This window comes from Rissa tridactyla, chromosome 12, assembly GCF_028500815.1.
Source record: "Rissa tridactyla isolate bRisTri1 chromosome 12, bRisTri1.patW.cur.20221130, whole genome shotgun sequence".
Taxonomy (NCBI): domain Eukaryota; kingdom Metazoa; phylum Chordata; class Aves; order Charadriiformes; family Laridae; genus Rissa; species Rissa tridactyla.
This window is the reverse complement of record NC_071477.1, coordinates 2,422,722-2,440,131: the sequence shown is the minus strand read 5'-3', so window position 1 is coordinate 2,440,131 and position 17,410 is coordinate 2,422,722. Positions and strand designations below refer to the sequence as shown.

General features: G+C 54.7%; 1 protein-coding gene across 4 annotated transcripts in view; it reads left to right on the top strand.

The window, feature by feature from the left end:
* LAMA5 (laminin subunit alpha 5) overlaps positions 1 to 17,410 on the top strand; it is a 93,205-nt gene that overhangs the window by 62,220 nt on the left and 13,575 nt on the right. Inside the window, exons 23-50 of one of the 4 annotated variants that reach the window (XM_054218270.1) lie at positions 1,633 to 1,762; positions 4,114 to 4,256; positions 4,358 to 4,464; positions 5,183 to 5,336; positions 5,688 to 5,848; positions 6,412 to 6,520; positions 7,039 to 7,136; positions 7,682 to 7,883; positions 8,286 to 8,412; positions 8,601 to 8,740; positions 9,579 to 9,694; positions 9,976 to 10,187; positions 10,411 to 10,615; positions 10,842 to 10,986; positions 11,537 to 11,677; positions 12,070 to 12,231; positions 12,413 to 12,514; positions 12,600 to 12,683; positions 12,937 to 13,167; positions 13,748 to 13,861; positions 14,148 to 14,275; positions 14,506 to 14,586; positions 15,036 to 15,250; positions 15,804 to 15,904; positions 16,376 to 16,556; positions 16,837 to 16,980; positions 17,058 to 17,209; positions 17,292 to 17,402. In XM_054218270.1, the coding sequence (XP_054074245.1) occupies positions 1,633 to 1,762; positions 4,114 to 4,256; positions 4,358 to 4,464; positions 5,183 to 5,336; positions 5,688 to 5,848; positions 6,412 to 6,520; positions 7,039 to 7,136; positions 7,682 to 7,883; positions 8,286 to 8,412; positions 8,601 to 8,740; positions 9,579 to 9,694; positions 9,976 to 10,187; positions 10,411 to 10,615; positions 10,842 to 10,986; positions 11,537 to 11,677; positions 12,070 to 12,231; positions 12,413 to 12,514; positions 12,600 to 12,683; positions 12,937 to 13,167; positions 13,748 to 13,861; positions 14,148 to 14,275; positions 14,506 to 14,586; positions 15,036 to 15,250; positions 15,804 to 15,904; positions 16,376 to 16,556; positions 16,837 to 16,980; positions 17,058 to 17,209; positions 17,292 to 17,402 (3,996 nt within the window). Of the gene's footprint in view, positions 1 to 1,213; positions 1,353 to 1,632; positions 1,763 to 4,113; positions 4,257 to 4,357; positions 4,465 to 5,182; positions 5,337 to 5,687; positions 5,849 to 6,411; positions 6,521 to 7,038; positions 7,137 to 7,681; positions 7,884 to 8,285; positions 8,413 to 8,600; positions 8,741 to 9,578; positions 9,695 to 9,975; positions 10,188 to 10,410; positions 10,616 to 10,841; positions 10,987 to 11,536; positions 11,678 to 12,069; positions 12,232 to 12,412; positions 12,515 to 12,599; positions 12,684 to 12,936; positions 13,168 to 13,747; positions 13,862 to 14,147; positions 14,276 to 14,505; positions 14,587 to 15,035; positions 15,251 to 15,803; positions 15,905 to 16,375; positions 16,557 to 16,836; positions 16,981 to 17,057; positions 17,210 to 17,291; positions 17,403 to 17,410 lie in introns of all 4 variants that reach the window. The other 3 variants (XM_054218269.1, XM_054218271.1, XM_054218268.1) reach the window with 3 other exon arrangements.

The following is a 17,410-nucleotide window of genomic DNA, read 5'->3' as shown; positions in this document are numbered from 1 at the left end:
GAGTTGTCTAAGCCCTGTAAGCGAAGCCATTTCATCTGTTGACCCTTTTTTCTCCTTGGTGGATTCTTCTTCTGCATGGCCCCTGCAGAAGTGTCGCCTGTGTGTGTGTTTGGGGACGGGGTGCAGGGCAGCGATTCTCTGACAGTCTTGTCCCATGTAAAGTGTACCTTATTCTGGTGTGGTACCTTCAATTTTCTTCACTTTTTTCATGCTTAGGTGAAATAACAGAAGGGCCTAGTGTGTTAGTCATTTCCCGTTGAATTTGTACATAGGAGCTAAGCAACAAATTTCTGGAGGCTCCTTTGGAGAAAACCCCAGCCTTAAAGCTTAAGGATGGAGCTCATGCCCAAGCTCATGGCTTTTGTTTTGCATCCAGTGTTGGCATCTGAGATAGAAATAGGCCTTGATAGAAGGGCTAGCACGTGGCTTTCTGCTGGCAGGTCTCACCTGTAGTTTGGTCTCTGCAAGATCCTTCCAGTTTGCTCTCCAGAGGGAAGATGGTGTAACTGGAGCTTTGAGGAACACAGAGCCCTCATTAGGAGTCTCCCTGGGCAGACGCCTGCTTTGCCCTGAAGGCAGGAGGGTGTTTAAGCATGTGCTTAGATCTGGGTCGGACTCAAGCATCTGCTTAACTGAGGTCTTCCTGAACATGGTCCAGGCAGGTGGAGGGCTGACGCCCCCACCAGTGGCACACCCCCTTAGTACCACCAGTCCTTAGCATTGCAGGTTTCCGAGGGCGAGGCACCATCTCAATTTACATCTTCCTCTGTAGGCATCTGGGCAGAGCCCTCTAAACACAAGGGCAGGGGCTTCAGCGCTTAGTATCTGCTGGCTGGTTACAGCACAAAGCCCAAAAGCAACATGCCGATAACAAAAGCAAGAAGTTCTCAAAGCCTTTCCTCTGGCATGGCGTGTGCCCCAGGGATAGCCGAACCACCCTGCTGGGCCAGAGCATCTTCCAGATGTGGGCAGAGCCTTTCCACCCCCTTCCCGCAGACAGGTTGCTCGCTGGGTGGCTGGCCCCGAAGGGACGGCGTCGCGAGGCGCCCATGCCGTGACTGTGCAGTGGGCAGGTGTGCTTGTCTCCTCCTTGCGCTATGGCATGTTGCTTTGGGAGCAGTGAGCCGAGCGGCTGCGCTTGGGCTGATAGCTGTCGGCGGTGGAGGTAATTGAAGGTGTGCTCTGCTTCTCTCCCCTTTCTCTCTCCCACCAGCCCAAGGTAGTGGTGACTCTCAATGTGACCTCCCCCGACCTCTTCCGCCTCGTCTTCCGCTACGTCAGCCGGGGGCCCGCCAGTGTGGAAGGGAGGGTCTCGGTCGTTGAGGAAGGAAAGTTTAATGTTTGTGGCAACTGTAAGTGCATTTTTCACTTCTAGACTAACTCAGAGCATCCCACGCTGCGACACTGCTCCTCTGCCCCTTCTCCTGCCCCAGCTGTGCCCATCCCAGGTGTGCCCATCATCTCAGGTGGCCGGCCAGAGCCGTGCCAGGGGATGTCGAGGGAGGGGGAAGAGAAGCAGGCAGGCAGGCAGGCAGGTAGGCAGGCGGGTGAGGCTCTCCTGCAGAGCGGGTGAGCGACCAGGAGCTGGCCCCCCAGTGATGTGTGCCCCGTGTGCTTTTTTGCTTTTTGCAGAATAAAATCAGAGTCACTGTAGACGTGAAGGAGGCAGAGCTCTATCTGTTCCATGTCATCCTGAGGTATATTAATTCAGGAGGGGCCACTGTGTATGGCAAAATTACAGCTTATCAGCCACGAAGGAGAGGTAAGGATCCCAGACTGCTCTGCTCCCCTGCACCATCGCCACCTCCTCCCCATCCCAGGCAGCCTTCTGCATCATCCTTTCCAGAAGACGCTTCCATATGGCTTTATCCCATTAGTTCTGCCCTTCCAATTGAAAGGCTGATATGAGTTTGCAGCCCCCCTTATTTAACAAAGCAGCAGCAAGGTGGCCCCCGGTCCTGCGGCCGCGCACTGAGGACTGTTAGCAGCCAGGCTGGTGTGAGACAAGGCTGCTGTGGGATTCCATACAGCCTTCTCAGCGCGGGACAAGATCACCCTGGTGCCCCAGGCAGAACTCCACAAAACCAAACTGGATCCAAACTGTGGCAGATGGAGATGGTTTTATTTCACAGGTGCCCTCACGTGGCAGTCCTGCCCTTGCCTTGTGCTTCTCCCAGACCAGGCTGCTGGTTCCACACGTGGCGTGGGGTTTGGAAGTGGCATGGAATTGCACATGTTATATAGGCATTGCACTCTGGTGCAATGTCTTCTCATCAAGCCATGAGCTGCTGGAGAAGAAGAAGAGCCACCAAAAGAAGGCTGAACAAGCCTAGAGACCTGGACAGCAAATATTCTGGGAATGAATATGAGCAAGACTGCATGGGGACAGACCTGAGGCCACGCAACTGCCCTAGCGAGTGGCTGATTGTTTTACCCCTTCTGATGCTACAGCCACATCGTGCTGCTGAAGCTCTTCTTCCAGATCATACATGCACAGCACAAGGCTGTCGACACCAGCTACCTAATTTTTCAGTGGGTCAAGTTCTCTCCTCTGTCTTGAATTGACATAGAAGGTGTTCTACCTTTAGTGAGTTGAAATGCCAAGATATTATTTTTCTACTTTTTTTTGAGGAGAAAAATAGCTGGTTATTTTTATGGCCAGTCGTGTTACGCGGCAGAAAGACAAGGGAAGCATGAGCCGTGCTTCTGCTTTAGGATCCCGCCACAGGTCAGGAAGTATTTAATCTGTCCTTCCCAGCAGCAGAGCTCGTTTGCCTTATAATGTGCTTCCCTCCTTGCTCAGGAGCAACGTGTGATTTTTAATAGTGCTGAAGGCAAGTTGCCAGACGGACACAGCAGCAACGGGATCCGGGAGGGCAGCTTCCTTCGTAGGCCAGATCGGCTCCAGAAATGCTGAGCCACCTTCTGCCCGGGTGGCCTGGGCTTCACATGGTAAAGGACAAGCAGCCTGGGAAGAAGATAAGTTGGAAGATGTGGCTTGCAAAAAGGGAAGCCTTTTCCGAGTATATGATTTGCAGAACCGGTTTCTCCCACCCCCCCTCCAGAAGCCATCTCAGTTTGAGTTGTGTATCATCTCAAAGGGATGTGAAACTCCATTGCCTGTTCAGGGAAATCTCTTCATTCCTTGCATCCGCACCTCTGCGTCCCGTCTGAGAAAGCGAGGGCTCGTCCCCAGCTGACGCCAGGCATGCCGCAGCGCCAGCACGCATGGGAGGGGGCTGCCCCATCCCAGCAGTAGCACAAGCCTTTGCTTTAGCTTCTTGCCCTCTGCATTATGCCTTGATGTCCATGTACCACACAAGGACAGTCAGCGTGCCACATTCCCCGCTTCCTTCCTCATCTCGTCTGCTCACCGAGCAGCCGTACTCAGTGAATCCCTCTCACCTGCGCTCTTCAAAACGCTCCTGAGACGGCTAGACAGGCGGACAGGCTGCTTTGAGGTGCTGTGTCATTATTGCATCCAAAGTTAATGAATTCAAAGGTTATGGGACTGTGTCTGCTGAGCCACAGAGCTGTTCAACAGCAGCAGGATCAGGCCTTAAACCCGTTCTGTCCTGTCAGTTAAAATTAATGTCTAAATCTCGGGTGCAGAGTCTGTGGCTGGCAGGAAAGACAGGAGCACAGCTTGGGGGTCTGAGAGTTTGCCAGAAGATGGGTATCTCACCTGTGGAGCTGGGGTCAGAATATCCCTCAGGAAGAACGTATCTGGGCAATTCTTTTTGTCTGTCTCAGAATAAATTCTTCACAGATGAGTTCCTTCCTTCTCTAGCTGGCAAAACGCTCCCTGGCGTGCAGTACTTCGTGCTTTGCAGTCCAGGGATGCAGAGCACGCTGACAGCTGTGGATTAGCATTAAGGATTGCAGTGATTTGGTTTTTTTTCTCCCATTAAGCTACTGAGCAGATTCAGAATGGATGCCTTTCTTACGGGACAGTGTGGGATTGTGGTGCATCTGCTACGGCAGCGTCGAGAGAGCAGGAGCCTGGGACTCCCCGCTGCACTACAGAGCTGCTTTCCTGAGCGTAGCCTCCTATTTGCAGCTCCAGGTTTTCCATCCCAGTCCCTTCACAGCCTCTTATCCCTCCCGCTCCAGGTACAGAGCAGACCAAGCAGATTGTCTTTGCTCCCAGCACGGAGCCAGCCTTTGTCACCGTCCCCCAGAACAGCTTTGGGGAGCCCTTCGTACTCAACCCTAACACTTGGTCTCTGGTTGTTGAAGCAGAGGGTGTGCTGCTGGTAAGGACCGGCCCCCGTGCTCCATCCACCACAGGGGGCTTCAGCAGCCCCTCAGGGGGAAGCGTCTCAAACATAACCAACTCTCCCATCTCTGCTTCTAGGACTATCTGGTTTTGCTACCCAGCTCATACTATGAAGCTCCAATACTGCAACTAAAGGTGACGGAGCCATGTACCTACCAGCCAGCTCCTGAACAAGCAACCCAGAAGTAAGGATTCTCCATATCTTTGTGCTCTGTGAGACCTACTCAGCTCCTCTTGTCCTGGCGTTAAAAAATATGTACAGCCCGCTCTCTGTGAGGGTCTGGGTGCAGTAAACCTTCTTAATGGAGCACTTTGCTATGGTTGATAAAGCCTGCTGAACCTGCACCAACACATAGATTGCGTCATCCATGGCACAGTCAGTCTGTGTGTTCTCATGGACCCTGGAGGGCCAGCTCATCCCGTAAGACCATAGCCCTCTCCTCTGCTAGGCTGGGTTCCCAGTGCTGGGTTGTATGTCAGTCAACAGTCCTGGAAAATGGCTACAATGACTTAGGTCTTGCTGGACTAGTTAAAATGAATGAGCGGAGTCTGGTAGTGCTTAGAGCATCTCAGTGCCTCTGCTTGCTCTGCCAGGAGCTCTCTGTCCATGTTGGCCAGAAGGCTGGTTGGGCTCTGGACACCAGTTGTCCACTATAGCAGTGGTCCCTGGAATAAAGCACATTGCGAGGGAGGAAGCTTGTTTTTGTTACTGCCCTCACTGGTCCTATAGTACACAATCTCCGGCTCCACACGAACCAGACATGCTCCTTTGGGCAGTGGAACCCTCATGTTGGACCAAAGCCTTTTGCAAATCGTCTGGGATCGGGCTGCACAGGTGCTCTTGACTCTTAGAATCAGGTTGTAACAACTGTACTTTGCAATTTTTTTTCTTAATGATTTTAGCTGCCTCTTGTATAAGTACCTGTCTGTGGATGGTTTCCCTGCTGTGCCAGGGGTGGACGCGGTGTGCAGGCTGGACAACCGGTTACCCAGAGTGTGTCCCACGGAGCAGCTCACCCCCTCCCATCCACGGATGGCGACATGCAGCGGCAGTGATGTGAGTGGCACTTCTGCTTCATCCCTCGCGTGGGCACTGTGGCACTCATCCCTCTGCTCCCACCAGCTGGTGCTTTATCTGCACCTGGGCAGGTTACCGAAAGGGCTTTTCGCCCACGTAGACCCCACTGTTGCCCCCTCAGACTTGCAGCTGTATGCTTGCACGCCCTGTTGTTCAAGGCAGTGTCTCGCATGCAAAGGGCTTGCAAGGACACGTGTGGTATGTGGTAAGAGTTGGCCTGTTTTCCCCTCAGCAGCAGAGGAGGCTGGTTTGTAGCACGGGCACCCTGCATGCGCTCACTATGGGCAGTGGGACAGGAGACCCCTGCTCAGTCGTCTCTCTCTCCTCCAGGTGGAAGTCCAGCTGTCCCTGCCCGTTCCCCAGCCCGGGAAATACGTGCTGGTGGTGGAGTACGCCAACACCAATGCTTTGCAGACAGTGGGTGTTGCTGTGAGCTCACCGCACTTGGCCATGCAGCAGGGCACATTCATCTTCTACCCGTGTGTCTACAGGTATGGCCATCTCTGAGAAGCAGAAAGGGTTGGGTTCTCCTGACACGGCAAGGACAGACCCCTGCCCAGTTGAGCTTGTCTGCTTTATCACATGAACAAAGCAATGCCTCAGCTTTGTACATCTAAGCTGTGCATGTCCGAACTCCTCCTAGCTGGACGTGGATTTTAGTGATTAGCCATCCCTGGGAAATGCATACCTCTGTCAACGTAGTCCTCTAATGCCTCTGCCGGGAGATAATCTGTTGCTGCTGTTTACAGCTGGGTAGATTGGTAGGTGCCCTGATTTAGGGAATGGCCTGCAGGCAGGTTTATTGAAGCTGTTGGTGCAGGTCAAACCCTGTGCCTTACTGTAGAAGTGTCTGACTTCAGACTGCAACCTTTGCAATAGGAAACAAATGTCTGGGGTGTCCTTGGGAAACTTCACTCTTAGGACTTGCCAGAAAAGGCATCAAAAGATTCACGGGGACTTTGTATAAATACCTTCAGGACATATAGTTGGCAAGACAAGAAATGGGTCATGACCCTGCTCAAGGCTAGCTTCAAAATCTGTGTTCCTCTTACAGTTTCCTTTGTCGTGGGATTGCTGTAGATTCCCAGAGCCGCATGGCAACTTTTGAACTTACCTCAGAGGCCACCATTCAGTTCACCTCTGATCTGGCTGACTTCTTCCTGGTAAGGCTCCCTGCAGGGGCAGCTCTGTTGGCGGGTTGGAGGAGGAGAGGCAGGAGCTATACCTAGCCTGTAGAAGGGTTTTCTAGTCCCGTTTCGCCTGGATACTAGATCTTAGTCTACATCATGAGCAGTCCAAGGTGGAGAATGTGGCCAGTGGTGTGTTTTGAAGTAGATCGTGGGACTGGGATTTGGGAGAACATGGGGAGAAGAAGCTGCTCTTTGCAGAGGGAGCCCTGCGGGAGTTTGGCAGTGCCTTTTCCTATTTTACCTTGAAGGCATTCATAGTTGCTTAGTTAAGAATAGAAGAATCCCATAAATATGTGGGAGTCCTAAATGCTTGTGCCAAGGAAGAAGGGGCAGTGAACAGAGGTGTGACCTGCCATGCATTAGCTGAAGTGTCTGATACGGAGGTGCTTGTTGTGGTCAACCTGATCACTGGTGGGCACAAAAACTGCCGTGGGCTTCCCGTGGCAGAGGCTGTCATGTAACCGGGCGTCTCTCTCTTTCCCGTGCGGCAGCACAAAGTGTACCTCATACCCGCTGCAGAGTTCACCATGGAGTTCATCGAGCCAAAGGTGCATTGTATCAGCGTCCATGGCACGTTCTCATCCAACAGGTAAGAGTCTCGGGTCCCTCGGGGTTTTAGCATGAACGTGGCTGTTTCCAAAAGCAGTTGCTTCCCTCACTTCCCTCAAGTTTGGAGTCCTTTCAGTTCTTGACACAGCAGAAAGAAATCTGTGGCTGAGGTAGAGCACCTTGCCCATGTCCACCGAGCAGGCAGCGATGGAGTGAGGGCTGGAAGTCAGGCTGCTCGTCCTTTCTCTGAACACCGCACTGCCTCCTGTGGCAGGCACTCAAGCATCAGCCTGATGAGGCTTTCCTGTGCATGCTCACATACAGCAAGAGACACTCGCTGTATAAAAATTTTTGACACCACTTTGAATAAATATTTGCACCGGAATTAGCCTGTGGAGGGTTCCTGTTCTTCCTGCTGAGCCTGTGTCCCAGAGCCCCAGGGACCCTGGTAGAAAGCTGTCCCTCGGCAGGCATGCTTTGTAATCTGCCGCGTGTTACAGGCCGTGCTTGTCCTGCCAGGACCCCCATAGCCTCTCTCTTTCTTTGACTCAGATCCTTACATGCCGTTTTCTCCTTGTTTTGCAGCAGCTCCTGTGTTCCCTCGAGGTTCCTGAAGCTTTCCCAGTCGATTGTTTTGGAGGGGGCTCAGGCTCTGCCCATCGCCCCTGATGTCCCCCTGGCTCAGGCCGTCCATGTGGCTCCAGCTGGGGTCCCGGTGGAACCTGCCCCTCGGCCTCCCACGGCAATGGACCCCGCTGCAGAGCTCATCCTCCTGCAGCCACCACAGGTAGTGGCATGGGTGCGGGCTGGGCTGGTTTGCTGGTGCTGTGACACCGGACACCTGGGGCACAGAGAAATTTTCCTTCTCTATTGAGCAGCTTTAGCAATTAGGATTTTCAGAATTTAATCTGGACATTAATTTATCCCTGAACCTGTAATTCCCCTGGACTCTCCTCTCTTAGCTCCATCCATCCCTGCTTGGTTCTCTGGGCTCCCAGGAAAAGCTTTGCAGGTGGCACCGTTAGAGGGGGGAGTGTGGAGACATGGGGGGGTTGATTCACCAAAAGTCTCAAGACCTGGCAGTTGTGCAACAAGAGCACAATTTGTGCAATAATAAAAAAATATCCCAGTTGTGAGTGCAGGTGTCAGATATGTTTTTTTCTCTCTTTGTTCTCCCATTTTGGGCCAGGCTGCTGTTGTGTTTAACAGTCGGATCCAGACCCTGGGACGCTACGCTTTCATCCTGCATTACTACCAGCCCAGCCATCCCAGCTTCCCTGTGGAAGTGTTAATCAACGGTGGGCGCATCTGGCAAGGTGAGAAGAGCCGGGGCCTGGGGGAAGCTGCCATTAGGCAGAAGCCTTGGAATGGGTGCCAGAGGAAAACTGTGGGCTCACTGAGGAGTGCAAAGATGAAACAAGACAGACTTATCTGTTCCAGACCGGGAGGGTGTGATGGGGACTCCAAGGGAAATATGGGACCAATAGGTTTGTTGTCTTTTCAGGACAGACCACTGCTCCTTTCTGCCCCCATGGCTACGGGTGCCGGAGCCTGGTAGTTTCTGAGGACCAGATTGTCCTGGACGTTACCGATAATGATCTGACTGTGGTTGTTCGAGTTCCAGAGGGCAAGCGGCTGTGGCTGGTGAGTCTCTCTCCGGGAAGCTCCTGGGGCCTGCGGTACCGGGCTCCAGCCGCACGGCTCCAGTGGAGCTGTACTTTGTCCTGAAGGATTTTTGTCACTGTGTGACCGCGGGGATGTTTCCCACCATCGCTCAGTTTCTGAACTATCCTAGAAAGTTGCGATCTCTAGCCTTGGTGGTGTAGAATTGAGGGCAGAATTCACAGAGACAGCACCTGTATATGATGGTTATCCTTCACTGTGTGGTTTTGATCCCAAAACAAGGCAGAAATTGCATCGGTTGCTTTGCATACATAGCTTGTGATAATCCAGAATAAGCCTTATTCCTGCCCCAGCAATATTTTGCACCTGCATACCACTGTCCAGGCAGGTCTCATCATGGGAGCAGGTAGCCATTGTTATTCTCAGGCAACAGGACTAGAAGATTGACCAAAATTTGGGTAAATGGCTGAAAGAGAGAATTGGAACCCAGGTGCCTTTATGTCTAGAAGTTTAAGGTGGCAGTGACTGCCTGCCTCTCTGCTGAAGCACAGCCAGGGCTGCCCTTTTCAGGTATTCTGCCTTTTTTTACATCAGTGAATTTGCGCCACTCCTGACCCACCATCTAATCTGATGCTCATGTGGACCATTAGATTAGATGGAACCTGATGGATAGACCCAAATAGAGAGGCAGCCCCTGGTCTTTCCAGTGCTTGGGCACTTTGTTATGTTCTGTCCCAGCAAGGGAGGAGCTGATGAGAAGTTAAGGGCGCGTTTGGACTTCTGAGTGAGCTCATTTTGGACTGCATTTGGCTGGCTCAGCTAAGGAGCCTGTCTCACCCATCTTGTCCTTGCTTTGCAGGATTACATTCTGGTGGTGCCTGAGGACAGCTACAGCTCTCAGTACCTGCAGGAGGAACCCCTGGACAAGTCCTATGATTTCATCAGCAGCTGTGGTGTCAACAGCTTCTACATCAAGTGAGACCCTTGACTTTGGGGGGCTTCTCCACTTGTCCACAGGCTGCACACCCCTTAAGGAGCAAAAACCCATTCCTTTCAGTGTGGCAGGGGAGGGATCTGGTTAAGGCTTTCCTGATCTAACGACCAAACCTGTGGGTATTTGGGGGATCTCGGTGTCACAGGGCTCTGCCTCCCACTAAGCCAGTACCCGTTGCTGCAGGAAATCCTGCTGGATTTTGGGGTGGTGAGGAAGCTGTGGGGGTGCGCAGCGCGGTGACTCCTCCTGCCTTCCCTTACAGCCCCAGCACATCGTCGAGGTTCTGCCGTGACTCTGCCATCTCGCTCTCCCTCTTCTACAACAACGGGGCCCAGCCCTGCCGGTGCCACGAGGCAGGGGCGCGGGGCAGCCAGTGCGAGCCCTTCGGCGGGCAGTGTCCCTGCAAGTCCAACGTCATCGGGCGAGAGTGCTCCCGCTGTGCCACCGGCTACTGGGGCTTCCCCAACTGTAGGCGTGAGTTGTCCTGTCTCCCACTTTGCTTTCCCAGCACTTGCTCTTTTGCCTCTTACAGGGCTGAGGCTGATCTGGGAAATGGCTGCATTTTCCAGCCCTGCAATGGCTTCACTTGCATGAAGACAGCCCAGCTGCCCGCAGAGCAGTTGAGCTCTGCGTCCATTGCCTCATGCTCCCCTGGGTCTTGCTCCCCCAAACGCAGCCCCTTTTCTGCCCCTTCCAGCCTGCGACTGCGGGACACGTCTCTGCGATGAAGTGACGGGGCAGTGCATCTGCCCTCCGCATACCCTGAAGCCAGAGTGTGTTGTCTGCGAGCCCCAGACCTTCGGCTGCCACCCCCTCATCGGCTGCGAGGACTGCAATTGCTCTCGGCCCGGTGTGCAGGAGCTGACGGAGCCAGGCTGCGATGTGGACAGCGGGCAGTGCAGGTGAGGGAGCCCTGTCCTGGCACTGGGCTCACCTGGCAGCATCCCTGGTTCCTGCTGGAGTGATAGGACACGCCGGCAGGCTGCAGGGAGGCAATGTGCAGGATGAGGAAATCCTCATCAACATTGTGTCAGTGCCAGCGTGGGTGAACCTCCAAAGCCTGGCTGCTCCCTGCACAGCAGCGCGGCACAGAGGTTTCTAATGCTGCGGCTCTTGCGTCCCATCCAGGTGCAAACCCAACATCATCGGGCGACAGTGCGACCTCTGTGCCCCCGGCTACTACCACTACCCCAACTGCCGGCGGTGTGACTGCCACCAGGCTGGCACCGAAGCAAGCGTGTGTGACCCGGTCACAGGGCAGTGTCACTGCAAGGTCAGTCCTTCGATGCCTTCATGCGGTGCCTTTCTCCTTGGCTGGACTCTCCTGCTCTGGCCGGGGGTGTCTGTGTGCGGGAGGGAGCTGGGCTGGAGGAGAGTGTCTGCGTGCCTGAGCTGCAGCCAGCCTGCCCCACGGGGTGCTGGGTTCAGAGCACCCTGAAAGGCTCCTTCTCCCCATCTTTCCTGGCCATGAAGGCTTACTCTGTGGGCTGTCACTGGGGTGATGGGCAGTCTGGGTCCAGCCCCGTGTCAGAGCCCACTGCAGATAAAGCTGTCAGCCCTGTTAACTCCTGCTCCTGCATGGCAGCAGAGTAACTCAACCTGCTGCTGAGCTGCCTGCTGCAGCCCCTTTGCTGGGCTCACAAGTGCTTTCTCCAGGTGAACTTAATGTTTGATGGCTGCTGTGCAAGCAAACGTGTTCAGGGACTACTTAATCGTCTTTCAGCATCACGTCACAGCGCTCTGATCACTTGTACAGCCGTCTCTGTCCTCCACGAAGGCCTCCGAGAAGCTGCTGACGCTGTTGAGCTTTGCTTGTCTTCCAGGAAAATGTGGAGGGCCCGAGGTGTGACCAATGCCGCCTGGGGACGTTTTCTTTGGATGCCAGTAACCCAAAGGGCTGCACCAAGTGTTTCTGCTTTGGTGCGACTGATCGCTGCCGCAGTGCTGAGAAGCACCGAGCTGAGGTGAGAGGGGCCGGGGGCCACCAGAGCAGTTCAGTTGTGTTCCCGTCCGCCTGGCTCCCTGCTGCCCTCGGGTCTCTGTCCTGCATTAATCCTACCCCTCTGGAAGATACACTGTGAGGAGGGTTATCTTTGTCTCCCTGTGCCCATGTCCCACTTTCAGACCCTTTTCCTGGTGTCTGGGATCTCATAGGGTGGAAAGTCAGGGTCGGGGGGGACTGTTCTGGCGCAAGGCAGGGGTGGTGCTCAGCTTTCCAGTGGCTTCATCAGGATGCATGTGAGGCTGTGAGCCTGTTATCCTTTCTGCTGCTCTGAGACTTGCTCTCCTGGAGCATCAGCACTCGAATACTTTCTGTAGCTTCACTAGAAGATCTGTGGTTGCTCTTCCCCCGCAGTTTGTCGACATGAACGGGTGGCTCTTGTTGAGCAGCGACCGCCAGGAAGTGCCGACAACTCTGAGCCTGCGGGAGCAGCTTGTCCGTGCTGATCTCAAGAACCTCCCAGATGCCTACCAGGAGCTCTACTGGGTTGCACCCAGCTCCTACCTTGGGGACCAGGTAAGAGCGTGGTGGCAGCTGGACCAACAGTCATGCGCATGCCTGACCGCACCAACATGTGTGCCAGCAGCATGCCCACTGACGTGCAGGCATTGCTCGCGCTCCAGCCAAACGTGGCCAGCTCTGACTCACCTCAGTGGCGTGGACTTGCAGCAACATACGCAATTTGTCTCTCCATTAGGTTTCCTCCTATGGTGGGCACCTGCGCTATGAGCTGCACTCCGACCCGCGGAGGGGGGACGTGTTCATTCCCATGGAGTCTCGCCCGGACGTGATCCTGAAGGTGCAGTATGAGAAATTTCCTGGTGCCCTCTGCTAATGCCTGAGCAGGATGAGGTGGTGACTGACACCTTCCTTGCTTTTCCCAGGGAAACCAAATGAGCATCATGTTTCTGGAAGGCACCTACCCATCCCCAGGGGAGGTACATGAAGGCCAGCTGCAGCTGGTGGAGGTGAGTACACACAAGTGTGTACCAAGGTAAGTGCTCAGATGCCCCTGAAAGGACAGACTAGCGTGTAGACAGAAGACATTGCTTTGAGCTCAGTATTTTAGGTGCTGCCTATTGCAGCAGAACTGGCTGTGAAGAACCAGGGCTGTTACACCTGTGCAAAGGGGAGACATCCCAGCAGCAGGGAGGTGAAGGCTGGGCTGGATGTTCAGGTGCCTGTGCTTCCTGCCAGTAATGTCAGGTCTTCTCCCACTAGAGCAACTTCAGGCACACGGAGACTCACAACCCTGTGTCCAGAGAGGAGCTCATGATGGTGCTGGCAAACCTGGAACAGCTGCAGATCCGAGCGCTCTTCTCCCAGCTCTCTTCCTCTGTGTCCCTGCGCCACGTGGTGCTGGAGATGGCAACAGATACAGCTACGGGCATCCGTGCCAGCAACGTGGAGCTGTGCTTTTGCCCAGCTAACTACCAGGGGGACTCCTGCCAGGTAGGGGGGAAAGGGGACGTGCTACTTCACGCGGAGAGAGGTCAAACAGCCGCCGTCTGGGGCCTCAGCCACCTCTTGTGCTTGGTGCGGGTGGCAGCCATGGGGTTTGGATGCTCGTACAAAGCAGTAGTGCCACAGTACCAGCTTCTAAGCTGAGCCCTGAGGGCTCCAGTTGAAATTACAGCTCAGGTTTTGTCGGAGGAAGGAAGAACATCTCCCAGGCTCCCCCACACTAGCCTGCTCCTAGCTCCCCTCCCGCCCAGGGCGCCTGGGAGAGGTGGATTAGCTGCACCTGCCCTCTTTGAAGAGGCACGATGGGGAAATCATTCAGGTTTTGCAGACCAAAATGAAGTGCATGCCGTGCCTTGGAAGAGTAGGTCCTTCTGTCTGGCCAGTTATCTCCTACTGACAAGGAACAGGAAGAAACTGCACTGAAAAATCTTTGTTGTTGCTTTTAATCTCTTCTCCATCAGTACAGCCCTGTGGGAATTCTGTTATGGAAACGCAATTAGTCTTTTTGCCTGAATGTATCAGGCTATCAGGCTGTTTTTCAGACTTCCGTCTTTTTCTCTCTCCTCAGGAATGTGCTCCAGGTTACTACAGGGACACCAAGGGGCTCTTCCTGGGAAAATGCATCCCATGTCATTGCAACGGCCACTCAGATCAGTGCCTGCCGGGCTCCGGGATATGCCTTGTAAGTAAACAGTGAAACACTGTGATATTTTGGAGTTGTAGGGTCTGTAGCATGCAATTAAAAAGCTCTTCACACACTAAGTGAGCTGGCAGAACCGTGCCTGAATTGGAGCATTAGCTGTATGTGCCACTCCAGGGGTGGTCCCGCTCAGGGTCAGCTTAGGGTGACACATGTTTCTGGGAAAGAGGAAGGAGCCAAGCATCCAGCTATCTGGTGAGGAATTCTTTGGGTGACACACCATTTCTCGCTGTCAGTGCTGAGCCCACAGCCTGCCTTTTCCTTGCAGAACTGCCAGCACAACACCGAGGGGGACCACTGTGAGCGATGCAAGGATGGCTACGTGGGCAGCCACTCTGCCGAAGAACCCCTGCAGTGTGTTGGATGTCCGTGCCCTCTTTCAGTTGCCTCCAACAAGTAAGCACCCTTGGATGGGATTGCCTGTTTGGCCTCACTGCTTAACTGCTGGGAACCGTGCTGAGCCACATTGGGGCACTGGTGGGCGTCCCAATGCCAGCCTTGTCCATGGCCCCAAACCATGTCCATGGCCTCTTAGCCAAGGCCCCAGCAGCACGCACCAAGTGATCAGCTCCCCTGGCACCACATCAGGGGTGAATGACCTTCCTCTTTTCCCCTTATTGTTTCAGTTTTGCTGTCGGTTGTGTCCACAAGGGCTCCAACATGCAGTGCCTCTGCAAGCCTGGCTACGCTGGACCCAACTGTGAGCGGTAAGGGCGATGGCACCCGTGTTTCAGGGGCCTCAGACACACTGGTCCCATGCAGCCACTGCTGTGGCAGAAGAGAAGTTGTCCTAGTAAAGACCGCAGACGAAATGGTTGGCTCTGCTCCCACTGTGCTTAGCTCTGGCAGGATTTCTTTCAGTCCTTTTCAGCCTGCAAATGCCCTGTTGCTGATATGTTGTGTTACCGCGGGTGTATTCCTTAGCTGTGCTTTGCCTTAACTTGCAGTCTGTGATAAAGGCACCTTTCTGAGGTATCATGAGGCAAAACATAAAGTGCTTTTTGGGACAACACTTTGAGATCCCTGAGGGCTGCAGCAGTTACAGGTGTTGGATGCTTGTGCTGCTACAATTGCACAACCCAAGCATGGTGCAGGCATGAGCTGCAGGGATCCCCCCGGTGCCCTGACTGTGTTTTAACTTGCCATATTTCTCCAGGTGTGCCCCAGGATACTACGGCAATCCCTTGGTGATTGGCAGCTCATGCCAGCCCTGCGACTGCAGCGGGAACACGGATCCCAACATGCTGTTCAGCAGCTGCGACTCCCTGACGGGCGCCTGCACAGGGTGCATGCACCACACGGCCGGCGCGCGGTGCGAGGTCTGCGCCCCGGGCTACTACGGGGATGCGGTGGTAGCCAAGAACTGCACACGTGAGTGGGGCAGGCAGCAAGGCCTGGCGGCGGGGGAAGGTGGACAGACTGGCCGTGGACGTGTTTAGCACCTTAGCCGGGCTGTGCATCGCCCCAGTGAGTCACACACTTGGTTGCATACGTTGCCAGCATCCTCTAAAGATGATAATAAGAAAAAAAACAACTCCAAAAACCTGCCCTCCAGCATCACAACTCCATAACCTCCAATCCGCCCCTGAATGTGAGCCACCAAACTGCCCCTAGGCTGGAACTGTCTTGCCCCGAGCAGCTCCTGCAGCAGCGGTGCTGGCGCTCCCTCCGGAGTGGGGCTTTGCACAGCCCCCTCCCAGCGCTGCTCATCTCCCCCTGAGGAGCAGCGGCCAAATTGCAGCTCACAGAAGGGAGCTGTCATGGGAATAAGTTGTTGGGGGGAGCAAATCCAAGAGGAGAGAGGCTCTGTCTTTACTCTGACTGTGATAGATAAGGGGGAAATAGGATTCCCTGTTGGGAATAAGGTTTGTGTCTGGCTGAGCAGGCTCTTCAGTGTATAACTGGGTGTATTTTTCCCTGGCAGAGTGCAGCTGTTCACCTTGTGGGACTGATTCATGCCATCCGCGAACTGGCCAGTGCTTCTGCAAGACTGGAGTGACAGGCCAGCACTGCGACCGCTGCGAGGTAAGGGCCACCTGCATACTGGGATGGTGCCGGTCCTTAGCACGGGGTTGAGGGGCAGCCCCGATGTGTCGTCCCCAGGCCTGTGAGCAGAGCGGTGCCGGCAGCCACGTGGTTAAGGCTGGGTTTGCATGATCTGCCTATACATGGTGAAAGCCTGTTAAAGATCTGGCAGCAAGCGATGGAGGCAACGTTCAGCTGCAGCCTGGGCAGTAATTCCTTTGGGAAGCTGCAGTAAACCCCTTATTGCTGTATGCATCCAGCGTGGGCCTTGCAGGGCAAGGGCAGGTTGGCAGGGCAGGTCTGGGTTCTTATTGCAGCTCCATATCTTTGCCGTGTTGACACGAGTTTTATGGTGTTCAAAACGCTCCTAGAAATCAAGGCTGGGGTCCCACATGACCTCAGCCTGCCCCAGGAGGGAAGCACACGTGCCCTCTTGCTGAACAGGGCACCCACTGTCCTGCTTTTCCCCAGGAGGGATACTACGGCTTCGAGGGATGCTCCGGCTGCCGGAGGTGTGACTGCGACGTCGGTGCTGTGGGGAGCAGCTGCCACGCGCAGACGGGCCAGTGCAGCTGCCTGCCTGGCGTCAGCGGCTCGCGCTGCCAGCAGTGTGCCCCGGGCTACTGGGGCTTCAGCGAGAGGGGCTGTACACGTGAGTCCTGCTTCCCGGGTGCTGGGTCCTGCACATGGAGGAATGGGACAAGGCTCTGGTGGCGCTTGTGCTTGTCAAACCGTTAAAGGTGGAAAACAACTGCCTACTATCTGAGGTCCTGTGCGTGTTGCTAGATTGCCCAGGGAGACCCCCTGCAGCGGCATGTGGATAAGCAGAGGTGTAATTGCACAGCTGGAATAAAACCGCTCCTTCCCCTCTCTCTGAGTGGTAACGGCACAAAATGATGCCACAGGCATTTCCCTGTTATTGAACTCGGCAGGGTGCGAGTGCAGAGGGGGCTCCTGCGACCCACGCACTGGGGAGTGCACTTGCTCCAACGGGCTGACGGGGAAGCAGTGCGACGTCTGCGTGCATGAGTATGAGATCCCGGTGGCAAACGGCCCGGACAACATGAGGTGTGAAGGTCTGTATCCTGCAGTCCTGGGGAAAGGGGTGAGGGAAGCCCCAGGGCTTGCGCTGACCATTTCGTTCCCCTGGCAGTGTGTGACAGCTGTGTCCTGCTGCTGCTGGAGGATCTGCAGAGCATTGAGAGGTCCTTCCCCTCCATTCACGGTCAGCTGGTCAACCTCAACGCCAGCTCCATCGCCTGGGCTCGCCTCCATGGTCTCAACAGCACTATGGTGACTGTCGCTGTACGTGGAAGGTTTAACATCACTTTCTGCCCATGTTTCCTGTCCCGTTGGCCTGATTTCATCTCTTTTTTTTTTTTTCCAGAATCAGCTCCGTGAGTACCTGAGAGCCATGAACAAGGTCAGGCAAAGGGCTGATGAGCTGGAGGATGAGAACGTGGACCTCACACAGGACCTGAACGCGCTGCAGCACAAAGTAGGGTA